Raw genomic sequence first — 13833 nt, forward strand, 5'->3', positions numbered from 1 at the left:
ATATGTAGGTTTTACTGAACCTCCAGTTTGGAGAAAGAGGGCACTGTAGTTTATTTTGAGTCAGTCCCACATACATTGTAATGGTGCCATGAATGCGCACTAGAGCACCAAGTATGAAACTAGTCCCCAAAAAATACACTACGTAGTTTTGTTTGATTTAAATTAGCTAAAACTTTTTTTTTAGAAAAGAAAATTAAAACTATACATCTGTAACCTGTTTTTTAAGATGACTTGGGCCTGAGTGCCACAGACAGGGTGGGGAGTCGGACGTTGTTGAGAGAATAACTAATTTATTGTTGGTTTTAGTCTTTTCATGAGATTTTCCTCAAAAATATTAAATAGTGTTTCAATAATGATCCTTGACTCACCAAAGCCGGATGCCAACTGTCAGCCGAAGAGAGAGCAGTAGAGTTTGATGCTCCTGCCAGACTAATGAGAAGCCTAATGAATCCAAAACGACTCTGTCTAATTACTGTCTGATGTGTGTATAATGTCTTTGAATGTCTTATTCTTTGCAGAAACTGGAGAAGTTCTGATCCCACGAGAAAAAAATGTCAAGTCATCACTGGTATTAAGCGGTTTGATTTTTGCTGGCTCCGTTTCTTTCAGTTTAGACAAATTGCTCCTGTGGTACAATATCGTCACTTAGTTTAGCTTAATACATTTAAATGTCTAATTCAATTTTAAATGACATGGCCTTTTACATTTCAAAGAGTTTAATATCTGTAGTCTCTAATTAATTACTGAATTAAATTAAGTGCAAGAAAAAAAAACCATCCCAGTAAATGTGCACTTAGTCTCTGTGCTGTCTTTTTAATCACTGGTATGAATGATGTGAATCTGTTGATCTGTGCCCTGCAGAGCCAGGCCTTCACAAAAAGACAAACTTGGATGAGTCTTCTAATAGGATAATTGCTGGTTACCTATTAGAGATTCCTGCAGAGCCACTCCGGAGATTCATTTTATAAGAGAGATTACAGCTATATTCTACAGCCAGGGCAAGAACCCAACCCGGGAGCTCTTGGAGCTGGAAGAGGTGATCGCGACATAAGCTGATTAGACGTGTGAAAGTAGAGAAGAAACTGTCCATGTTAAAGTGTCATGTGCTTGTTATGCTTCTTTGTCCGTGCATGTTAAAAACCCACATTTCACTATCAAATAGCTGGAGTGTGAAGAACACATCAGAGGTCCTTTTCACTCAGAGAGCACAAAGCAGACATTTACACCCACCTGAAGCCTCTCACACACACCGACCTCCTGATTGAAACAAAAAAAAAAAAAGAGAGAGAAGAAAATCAACACTGACTCTCACAAGCCAAGAACTTTATGGGCCACTTAATCAAGCACAAAGACAAGCGCTGGCCTTTGGTCAGTCCCAGTCACCTGACCATCTGTTAGCACCTGCATTACCATGGCAACTGATGACCTGGACATGCTGTATCTTGGTTTCATAGCGTAGTGTACGCTCTGGTTCTCTCTGGATTCAGCAAACGGCTGAACGTGATGGTTTTCACCATTCTCATGCAAATTGTCCAATTTAAAATGGACCTTATCTTATAAAAGACTTCCATTACAATAACCCTTTACATATGCAAGAGAGTGATATGGTATGATGATTTGAGACTGATTAGAACGGTGAGACCGCACGTTCTCTGAGAAGTGATAATAATAAGTAGAAGTTTAAGCAGTGCATAGCTATGGAGGTGAAATCCCATCTAATTAACCCGATTTGGTCGATGTGTCACGGCCACAAATACACCACAGGACCATATAGAATCAGATCTGTTTCCCATTACAGTAATTATCTGCCCGAATAAGATTGAGAAACATATTTTATAATGAGGTACGTTTTGCACTGAATCGCTATGATTAGGTACTGCCTTGTTTTTCACTCTTTGTCTATGAATTTATCGCCCCTTTAGAATCCCTTTACGGGGGCTTTTTACAATCAAATGCAATTTGGGTGGAGTTATAGTTCTAATTTGGGCTCCCTGTATTTTAAGTCTAACAAGGCACCAGCGCCGCTCTGTAATCCTGAGAATATGCTGAGGCTTAAACAAGATGAGACTACAATAAACAAGAGGGAAAAGAAAGCATCTCGTTGCGGCTTTGAAGTGGGAACCAGATCAAATCCCCACACGAAGCAAATTGCGCCTCTCTCCCACCAACTAAAAAGGGATCAAAACCGTCTTTTCCTAAAAATAACGATCAGCCCGTCTTCCTGTCTCGCTCTCCGTGTATCCTCCATGGGAAGACAAACACCAAGCGTACCAGCATGTTTTCCGACTCACCAAAGTCCTGCTCTCTCAACTTCTGAGACGGGCTGTTTATAAGGTTTGTGCTCTCACATCAAGGGAAAACAGCGTGTATGCATTCATAAACTGTGTTAAGAGTGTGCTCATGACAACTTGGTTCGTTCTGTACTTGTGAACACTGCGTCAAAGAAAAATACAAAATGTGACACTAAAACAGAAAAAGACGCCATCAGCTCTGAATTCTAATTAACATGCCACATCAATACTGACCTACAGGATGACTCAGGAAGGATCCTCGTGAGTCGAGGAAGTCTATTCCGTTTGTCCCGAAAAGCTGAACCATTTAACAAGAAACCATGCAGAAGAGCCTTGAGGATAATGATAAAATTATTCATGTCACACAGCCCAGTGCCACACTGCAATTAAATAATAAGTCAATATGACAAAAGAGCAGACTAAGCACTAAATGTTATGAGTTTTGTACTTTTTTCTCCATTAGTAATAAATATAGCTGATGAAGGTCTCTGCTTTTCTTCGATAATCCTAAATGTACACCGGGACAACAGAAAGTGTTATAAGAGATGTTACATAAGTAAATAAATCAACTGCTCATCCACCCACAAACTCATCCAACCCACACACAGGGCTATACAATGGTTAGATACTTTAGTTTAACACACACACACACACTCACACACACACGCGGTGGCAGCCCATGTAAGTATGCCTCCCAAGAGCATAAAGGATCTAATGCTGCACTTACCCTTTATGTAATGGAGTTAACTTTAGAAGTTCAAACAGTATTTTCAAATAAGTCCATTTGCCATGATAGGTGGAGGAGATCGGTGGAGGGACACGTCGAGATAAACTTACATAAAGAGTTTTTTCGCTGAGCTCAGAATGATTGGTGGAGGAACAAGTCAGTGATTGACAGGCACTAAAATGCACCTCTTAAATGGGTGACTGGATCAGAAAGCAGCTCATTCCTTATAATATATGTGATAAAATATAATTAATACATTCAGGTAAATGTATTGTACATGTGCCAGTTAGTGTGAGGGCATTTAAAAAAAGAAAAGACTAATAGACGAAATTGCCAAGAAAAAGCGTAATGGTGGCGTCACCCCGTGCATGAGATCACTGTGGAGCCAGAGGGGGTTAATGGTCTCCATTTTAATGGTCTCCTGGTCTTAATGTTGCTCTGAGTGATCTCCTGTCTCCGTCTTTTGGACAAAAAGACACACCTGAGTGGGATCATTAGAAAGGATGGACAAGTTCTCCCCTGGCTGCCCCTGTGGGACCACGAAACTGGCACATGAGAGACATGGTTATCACCCAGGGAGACATAAAAACAAAAGCATGTCAAACTAATTTAAGAAATCAATATCCTCTCTTGTGAGACGTCTAACACAGGAAATACCCATAGCTCTGGGGCATTTAAAGGCACTGAATAGCTTTGAAAAAAAGAAAATCCCTCTAGTACATATGGCCCTGTTTTAGCAAAGATACTAAACCTGAAAATGTGTTTGCATGTATGCTAGGAATTTTTTCTTTTTTGTTCCATTGATTTAAACTCACCCTGAAGTCGATTCCCACAGTGGAGATGAAGCTGCCAGCCAGGAAAGCTCCGTCTTTAAAACGGACCAGTAGACATGTTTTCCCCACACCAGAGTCTCCGACCAGCATCACCTGCACGGGAAAACCAAGAGGGGAAAAACTCAGCCGGGAACGACTGGACGGCTAAAGACAGACGCAAAAGATGCACAACCAGAAGTGTGAGGGTTAAAACTTGAGCCTGTCTGACTGATGGATAAAAGGTAAATGTCTGGTACAGCAAATGATCAAAATAACTAACAAATCAATAGACAAAAGCATGTTGGAGCATGAATGAGACAAGAGTTTGCTTATAACTTTAATCTTATACCAACATGTGACTAATTGGCCTCAGAAAAAACAAAACATTTGAATCCTTCGAGTACATGAGTCCTTCCGGTTTGGTGCACGGCCGGTGAAGGTGGTTGGTTTAAGTGTGTGTGCTCATCACGGCCACCATCAGCCCTCAGAGCCTCTCTGTAAGTGTGCATACATCTGTGGACGTGTGCCCACATACAAAAACGGACATACTTGGTTTTCCTTACAGCTGAGCACTCAGTCATGCATTTCTCTTCTTATTCTGAGCTGTGATGAAGTTAAAGCTTTGATGTGATTACTGTTATCAGGTTAGCTGAGGGACTGTGAGCCCTAGACCATGGAAATCCAAAGTGCCTCTTGGGTGCACAGAGGAAGCACAGAGGAGATGAGAGACGGGGGGGGGGGGAGAGGAATGACGGGACGTAACGGGGTCACTGAACAGACACCCAATGTGGCAAAGGGTATCATGCCTGAAGACCTCGCCCTTCTCCCTATGTGTGCTGCACATTTTTCTTTCTTTTAACTCCTGTATCCATTTCCCCCTCTCTTCTCCCATGCCTTCTGGTTTAAAAACAGCTCTGGAGAAGCTAAATGTTTGCAGGAGCGTGCAGGAGGAGGCATCTTGTCTCTCACTGCTCTTAGGTTTTTCTATTATAAAAATAAAAAATACAATAAATTGGCTGAGCGCAGAAGTACTTTCAGGGGGGGCAGCATTACCCTGCTAAGCTCTACAGGCAATAATGAACCCTAAAGGCTACAGGTGGGACCATTTTGATCCAGTCTTGCATCATCAAACGCGGCAGCGAGGAAGAATAAGAAGGGAATGCTCTTGGATTTCTGTATCTCTGTTATACAGTAGCAGGCTCTATCACGCTGCAGCTCAGGCTGAAACTGGAGAACGTTCCTTTTTTCCTGCAATAGTTAAATTATTGGCTGCAAGGATGATGTCTCCCACCACAGAGACTGCACTCCCTACACCTAACAAATGACAGTAAACTGAAGAACATCACAGTTCACGTTGTGAAGTGGCTTGGCTGGAAACAATCAGTTCAATTGTTCTGCAAAGGGAGAAACACAGAGCCGATGCTCGCTCACATCAAACAGCTGCTTCAAAAACACGGAGTAGGTGGCACAGGTCCCTTGAAGCTATGCCGGGAGTACACACTGAGGATCTGTGGGTGTGAATCTGTGTTTGTGCTGTGGTGAAGTGACAGCTCACACACACACACACACACACACACACACACACACACACTGCTTACAGTCGGGCTAGGTGAAGCAGTTGCCCATTGTTCACTCAGTGTGAACGCAAACCCAGCAACCCGAGACAAACATGCGTTCAACCAGTGGCACAGCTGATGTGTCTGGCGGCTGATGCGCCTTTTCCAGGGCATCGATCGTCTGTTGACACAGCTGGTGTCAGGAGCTCGCTGCTGTTTAATGAATACAGGCGGGTGTAAAACGAGAGTCGGTGCAGGAAATAACAATGACAAATAATAAAGTGGAGCACAAACAGCTTTTAGCATTGTTTTCTACCTGATATATTCTCCTGCTAAAAAGGAAACACAAGCCACAAAGTGTCCACGTGACCTCAGGTGCTGTGCTCGCACTGACCTCTGTGTCACTCTACCTCGTCTTTTATTCACCTAAAGTGGTCAAAACACCCCCCACTTCTAAGAGAGTTCCCAGCTTGTAGTCGTGCCCTGTGCAGAGCACCCACAGCCTCTTACCTTGAAGGCGATGTCGTAGAACTCGCTGCTGTTGCTGATGGAGGGTCTGCTGGGATGGACCACGCCGTTCATCTGCACAATGCCCGGGCTGCTTTTCGCTGCTTTCCCGGTGCCTTTCCCGGTGGGGCTGCCCGCAGACGGGCTGCTGGTGGCGGCTTTGCCTTTGACAGCCTTCTTACGAGACATTTCTCAAGATCTCAAGATTACAAACAAAAAAAAAAAAAAAAGAAGAAGAAGAAGAAAAAAAACTATGGTTGTGAATCCTGTCTCAACCCGGAGAGAAGTCTGCAGCAGGGATGAGCTGGAAAAGGGCTGAAAAGTTGCAGCAGCGACGAACTTAAATGAGCAGATTTCTTTCACCTGCGCGCATCTTCCTCTGCACCTCTGCGCTCTCACTGAGGCTGGAATCGTCCCGAAATGCACAACGCTCTCGCTTCCGTTGTTGTTTGAGCCGCTTCCTGCTCCCGTCGGCTCGCTCTCTTCAGGACGGCAGCCTGCGCGTCGTAGCGGCAGCAATTAGATGTGATGTGGCACAAAACTCCACCTTGAGCGCAAAACAAGTCAGGACGCACTGGCGCTGCGCTTTGCACCGCCTGAAGAGGATGTTGACATTATTAACTTGCAGCAGACTGGTGGTGTGGAGCTACTGCAGAGACTGTGGTAACTTTTAGAGGAGGAGGGGGGGGAACATGAGCAGCAGCACGGTATCACCACATGCATTAAGTGTTCACAAAGCAGCTGCAGGCTCCTGAGTGCTGTAGCGGACCTGTCGGGGGTCATTATGAGGGGCCTTGGAGGGCACGGGACTCTGTCCGTGGTGCTGAGGAAAACATCTGCCTCTGTGGAAATACTGTAACATGAGAAAAGCATGTTTGGGATTTGAGGAAATCCTCACGGGTGCAAGAGTTCATATCATTATTTGATCTCAGTGAATGTTTTAATGCAATTAATGTGGTTTCTCTGTGTCCTAAACCTTCAAAATAAGATGCATAATGCAAAGCAAAACTGATTTATTTACATGCTTTCTGTTGTTTAATATTCTGTTGAGGTGACAATGCGGATATTTAATGGTAGTCTATTCTTATGATGATTAATGCCATTTACTAGCTACTTTTACGCATATTCATGATTGCATGGCCTGTTCTGTTTTTATCCAGCTTGAGACGAAGCTGGAGGCCAGGACTCATCAGAATAAAGCAAACTTTGAATATAATCAGAGCAATCTGCTTCTATTAGCATGAGCACCTGTGGAGCCTGCTGGAGGGGTGATTTCAATGATGCACCACAAGAGGGCGGTATAAGAACAGAAGACAGACAGTCACAGATAAAACAGGGTAGAGCAGCAGAATATAGATCAAATTGGCATAATAAATTAAACGGATTACCATAAAATCATAAGAAACGTGGTCAAGTTAGGTCACTGTTTTAAACAGTAAAGAAACTGTCTTGTGTTTGGGAGGCTGGCAGGAAAACTGCAACAACAATAAAAGATGCCACATGGTTATATGAGATGCATAGCTCAACATTTTGGTTGATTTGATATTCACAATCAATAGGCGTCTGTACAGGCTACAGTTGTTTTTCATCCTCCTCCAGCCACCATCAACAAGCTGGTTGTGATCAGAGCAGAACAGTCACTGAGATGGTCACTGGCCTCTCTGTGACTCTTACCCACACCCGCTATAATTCATAACACAATTCAAACGTCTCTCTATAACACAGAGGATGTCACTCTGTACCAGTTTCCACATATTGTTTACATTTGCAACAAAGAACAGCAGCGTATTCTGATTAGACGCTGATCCTCTGTGGCCAGTAATGAGATGCTGTTGTCCCCCCCCTGCCTGTAATCTAGTTTGTTATGCAATATGAAATTTGTGTATGATACAACTGCCTTTCTGATCGAGTGCCAGGCTGTCCAGGCTCATTAGAATATGCTCAGAGATCATAGCCCAGAGACCTTGTTTGCTCCCCACAGCAGCAGACTGAAGTGAGCTTGTATTACCTCTGACCTTTACAGCGTGTAGCGTGAATAATACCAGGCTTAACTCTCAAAGAGGCAGCTCTGTTTAATAAATAAAACAGATTGAAAAACAACCAATAAACATGTTGTGACTCATGTTTAAGGGAGGTTCTGTGCAGTGGATGAAATTTGACAGTAAGTTCACCTCGTACTGGAGGGCCGAGTCACAATTTTCCATCTGATCCATATGTGGCAAATATTCATTTTGGCAAATTTCTGATGTTAAAATCAAATTTTAGCATGATTCAACATCAAAGTACCAAGCATGTGCTATTCCTCATATTTTCCAACCGCCAAACATTGTAGTTTGCAAAGCAAGCAAGAGGAATTTATGATGCATAGATTTTTCTTTCAGTGGATGTTACTTATTTGACCCCAGAGCTCCCCAGTTCAGAGGTACTGAGCAGTGTGGTTGTAAACACACAGACAGCTGTAGCCTCTGGTTTCTGTCACTAAATCTGCAGTCCGTCAGCATTTTTCCACACTCCACCCAGCTCAGTGCAGAGCAGGGAGTGGGGTGTCATTGGTTTGAGGGAATACAAACCCCTAAATCCACCAACCCCCTCGCACAACTCCCCTCGACAGCTGAGATTCGTTCTACCCCTAAAGCAGCTGTCTACTGTGGCAACAGCTGGGCATTTTGGAGGGAATAGGCGACGTGGATAGAGAGGGTCATTGGAATCCGTCCCAGGTTTGAGAGAAATTAACAGCCTTGTCAAGATGAGTTAAATATGCCCAAACGAGTGTGCTGTACATTGCGAGGCTATAATGTGGGCCATAAGCTTGTGTAAGCCTGTGCCAACATATATACAGGCCTACGAGTGCAAACTGTGAAGACAGTTGAGAGAAATTTGATCAAGAAAAAGTACTTTTTCTTTGCTAAAACTAACGAGGCAGTCATCAAATTAAAGCTTTTTTCCAGTGTCACAGACTGTAAAGTGTGTGATTCAGCTGTCAGGACTGCATCGAATCCAACATAGCAACATGTTAATTAGGAGCAAATTACAGCACTCTTTCCTGGGTGCAAGCAACCTTAGAGCTGTGCCATTTCCAGGACAATGACTCAAACGGCCTTAAAAGTGTGGGTGTACGCAAGAACAATATACTTGGTCAGGTGCTTGAAAAGCATTGTGACTGGGAACATAAGGCAGAAAGAGGACGACTATTAGTGCCTGCATGAGTGTGTGCTCCTAGCGCAGTAAGGTCATAACGCCCTCAGGGTCACATCACTCTGCAGGCGCACCCAAAGGCCAGGCATTTGTCAGTTTACCCAGGGTCAGGTGCCCTGAATGTGGGCTGGGTGGCGTGCAGCAGCCTGGCCAGTCGCTCAACCAACGTCACAGCAACTGTTGATCTGTTGGCCGCACTTTCTCTCAGCTGCCTGGCCCGAGCGCTGAGGAGGGGCGGGGGGGCATCCTGCCAGCCAGCATCTCTGTTTGTCAGGCCTTGGCGAGAGCAGACATCAGTGGACTGGTACTGCCTGGCACTTATTCACTCCCAGAGGCATCTTAAATAAGCGTGTGTGTGTGTGTGTGAGTGATAGGGAGGGAAATGGGTGGCATGGGTGCTGCTTGTTTACAGTGTGCTATGTAATCTTATAGGGTATTTTAATTACTAGGAAAACCTTGAGCGTATACCTCTACATAACAGCATTGCATTTATCTTTACCTAAAATATCTAATCTTTATTGGAAGGTATGTATTCAGTTTGAGTTGTCCCTTACTCTGATTTTAATTCCATAACCCTGATTATGTGAAATAATCTTTAAACTTGTAAACTTAAAACTGTGATGCACATCAAGTCTGAGTTAATGAGGACAGCACTACATGTAGACTAAATCAAAACTGTACATTATCAGACCATGAATTACTTTAACCACCAAATGTGTTTATTGCAGAGATGCTGTTAACGATATTGTCCTATCATATGACAATGTGAAAACATGTAATGTGAAAGGGGTGTCTTGTAGTGATGAACAGAGAGGATTATCATCCAAATCCACAGCTCCCCTTGGTTTTATGGTGCTTTATAGTCAGTTTTAGCTTCTTGTTTAGCCGTCCAGCCACAACATTGCTGTTTTTGTTCAGTCTCATGGTGTCGGTTTTGGCCGTAGCGGGCAGCTGTTTTAGTTCTAAAAACTCAGTGTACGCCGTCTACTCAGCACCAATGAACAGACAGGCACAGTTAGTGATTAGGTGGTGAAACATAGTGGAGCATTTAGCGGCTAATTAGACGGAGATTTCCCTCTGGAGTTGGTAGAGACCAAAAACAGAGACAATTCATTCACCAAACTGCCAGAAACAAACAAAATGAATGATAATGTTGCTCTGGAACTGCTGGATGTGTAAATATGCCACTGTGTGCTAGTTCACCATGTGAACTTTAAAGGTGATGATATGTCAGTGTTATCTTATCAAGTGGGCAAAAAAAAAAGTTTTTGCAGGTTTAAAATCAAGCAATGTACAAATTCATAATCAGCAGTACTGCAACACACACAACGCACACTAATGCCCACAATTAACCTGCCAACAAACACAGTATAGAATACAGATTATATTCTTGTTATAAACTTTAGTCAAGGAATCCCGTCCCTGAGGGTGGGAACTACTGCTGTAACACACTGAAAATGTGACATCAGTCACCAGATTGTGAGGATAAACTAGAGAAGATGCTTTTGTTTTTAATTTAAAGTACATTTTTAATGGTGTTTCATTACTGCTCAAACTTGGGTTGAATTTTTATTTCATATAATGATCAACTTTTCTCTGCTTCTGAATCATTATGAAAATCTAATTTTTAATCTCCTCACTGTGTATACAAGAGCTTAATCCCTCTACAGGCACACAAGTACAAGAGCAAGTGGAGAGAAATGAGCCATTGCAAAAACAATGTGCTTTGGTGGCTTGAAATTGCTTTGGCATGATCATTTCCCTCAATCTTGCCATATTTTAATGTGCTAAACCAATGAAGCCAAGCCCTGACTTCAAATCTGTCATCATACAAACTTTTTAATTCTCTTTCCTCTACGTCGTAAAAAAGGTGACACCGTTAATTATTACCTTTCCAAAGACGTCATCACGGCATCTCAGTGTCACACTTGCAATTTCCACCTCTGTTTTAACACTATTTTCACAGTCACAGCTTTTATTTTTTTCCATTTTTAATTTCGCTGTAACCCAGCAGGGGGTCTGTATTAGTAAGGCCTCCGAGAGCTGTAGCAGGGTTTAATCTGAAGTGTTGAAAATAATACATGCCCAACCCTCCCCGGACCCTTTAAAAGATCCAGACATAAGAGTCTGAGCCAGGGTACCAGGATGGAAAAACTCTATGAGGGTAATAATCACTACCAGGGGCTCAATTTTCCCCAATATCTGCTCCTGATTTATTTGGATATAGGCCCTTAAGTTAAATTTAATTTGAATCTGCTCTGCATTTCTACGGATTGATTTAAGGTGCAAGACACTTTTGTTTCCACTTGCAAACATACCAGTCTGTCATCTTAAGCAAGAGAGTACTGGGTGTACTCATAAGTGATGGGTGTGTTATCCAAGGCCCAACCATAAATCCTCGCTAATCCAGGGTGCTTCCTGCAAGCGTCAGTGTCACTATATCCTGTTGCTTTGGCGATCAGATTTATGACCTCACACATGGTGTTGCATGGTGTCAAACAGGAAGCATGTGGCGTTGAGTGCGCTAATGCGCTCGGACACGGACAACGAAAAGATGCCGAGTAAGCACAGGAGTGATGGTGATGCACACTGATCATGAGATTCAATAACATCTAACATCAAGTAGGATCCAGTTGGACAGTCCAAGCGGAGAGTAAAGGGGCGTAAAGTGGAGAAAAAGCAGAGATTCACTAAAAGGCGTGCCTAAATTGCCTACTGCCATTTCAATCCTCTCCCTGCTCTCAGATGCAGAACAGATTGAGTTTTAGGTGGCCGTAATTTTTCACAGCCTCGAGGAGGCCAGAATAAAACATGACTCACTGTCCACTTTCTCCCTCTCCTGCTGCAGGACCAGAGGTGGGCGCTACATGTCTGAGCTCAGCTGGAACGGCGGCAATAAAAGACAATGACACACACATAAACACACACACACACACACACATTACATGCAAGCTGCGGCAGAGAGTGGGCACACAAGCACCAACTGGAGAGAGCCATGGTGAGCGGGAAAAGGTGTGAGCAGGGAAAGTGGTGTGTGTGGGTGAGTGTGAATATGCGAGAGTGTGCGTGTGTATTTGTAGAGTTTTTGCAGTTGTGACAGCTGGGATGAAGGAGTGGAGGCGGCGTGTGTGATTGGAGGAGGTGCCAACAGAGCAAGTGTCTCTTTATTTTCATCACACACACACACAGACACACAAGTGTGTCTGTGTGTGGATATATGTTCACGAACAGTATGTACATCTGTGTTTGTGTCTGTTAATATTCATCTTCATGGCAGTTTAGTCTGTAAGTACAGAACAGTCTGATCTTGTTTGATATGAGTGCAATATGGAACCCTCATGCAATGGATACAGAATATAAATTAGCCCCATGTTTACATAATACATCAAGGTTTTGTTGTAATTGCTATTGTTAATGATTCTTTAAGGGTCAATACACCAACTCGCCAAGAATTATCTATCTAGCGTCATTTTGGTTTAATTTGCAAAAGGTATGAAGAACCCTACCCTATGGACAATTTTGCAAGACATCCAAGATTACATCCGATGCCAACATTTTGTAAAATTCTTGCTTTTTACAATATCTGTGCGTGCGTTACAGAAAATATTATGCTTACAGCAAATAAATTATGATTGAGAATGGTTAGGACTAGGCATAAAAAAAAGGGAACAAGTGTATTTGGACAACATTATAATGTCACTAATAATGTGAAGTTGACCTTTGCCCTTTTAGATATAAAATGTAATTTCATCATATCAGACATTTTTGGGAACTTTTGTCATTACTAGCATGCAAATTCTTGAGTTAAGGCCAAAAACATCTTTATTTGTGAGGTCACAGTGACCCTTGATCTTTGACCACCAAACTCTAATCAGTTCAATCGAGTCCAACAGTTGTTTGTGCCAGACGTAATGACATTCGCTCCAGGCGTTACTGAGATATCGTGTTTACGAGAAAGAGACGGATGTGAGGTCACAGTGACCTTGACCTCTGACCACCAAAATCTGAACTGTTCATCTTCAACTCAGAGTGGATGTTTGGTCAAATTTGAAGAAACTCCCTCAAGGCGTTCCTGAGACATTTCGTTCACGAGGACGGGACGGAAAGACGGATGGATGTAGGTCCTGAAAACATAATGCCTCAGGCCACGGCTGTCATAGTTAAGGTTAAGAAAAAGTTGCAAACATTGACGGCACTGTGACATGTTGTTGTCTCCATGAAAGTCAGATGTGCTGCATCCACATTCCTCAGCCTAACTTTCACACTCCCACTGTTCAGCTTGCTACAAATGGAGTGTAAGTCATGATGTGCAGAATCCTCTCATGTGAACATATTTCCTTGGGACACTAGGCTGGTTTTAAGATATGGTATCCAAATACATTGGAGGTGAATCAAATATTGGTCATCTGGGCACTGCAAAAGATGGCAATGCCCTGGTTACTCTGGAAAATCCACAGACCTTGTTGTGGACAGTTTTCACTGTTCATTTTGTTCAAATTAAAATTGCCCACTGCAAGGTCTGTGAATTTTCCAGTGAGTGGGACTTTTAAGTGTTTTTTTTTCCTAGGAAAAAAGGAGAGGAAAGGAGGCAGAAATCTCAGCAGATGAAACTAAATCTATGTACATGGGCAGATACAACTTGTAGGAGAATATCCTTTAAGGTTTCACATGTTTTGGGCACTGCACCAGTGTATCTGCTTACTTTGCATGTGATTGTCAGTGTGTGTTGTGTAAGTGAGGTCACT

At 42.9% G+C, this 13833-nt stretch overlaps 1 protein-coding gene across 1 annotated transcript in view; it reads right to left on the reverse strand.

Annotated features, from left to right (window-relative positions):
- LOC139217007 (ras-related protein Rab-26-like) overlaps positions 1 to 6100 on the reverse strand; it is a 47735-nt gene extending 41635 nt beyond the window's left edge. Inside the window, exons 1-2 of the mRNA XM_070848266.1 lie at positions 5897 to 6100; positions 3834 to 3944 (exon numbers count right to left, since the gene is read on the reverse strand). Of these exons, the coding sequence (XP_070704367.1) occupies positions 3834 to 3944; positions 5897 to 6082 (297 nt within the window). The 5' untranslated portion in view covers positions 6083 to 6100. The remainder of the gene's footprint in view (positions 1 to 3833; positions 3945 to 5896) is intronic.
- Positions 6101 to 13833: the final 7733 nt, after the last annotated feature.

This window comes from Pempheris klunzingeri, chromosome 17 (genome assembly GCF_042242105.1).
Source record: "Pempheris klunzingeri isolate RE-2024b chromosome 17, fPemKlu1.hap1, whole genome shotgun sequence".
NCBI classification, from domain to species: domain Eukaryota; kingdom Metazoa; phylum Chordata; class Actinopteri; order Acropomatiformes; family Pempheridae; genus Pempheris; species Pempheris klunzingeri.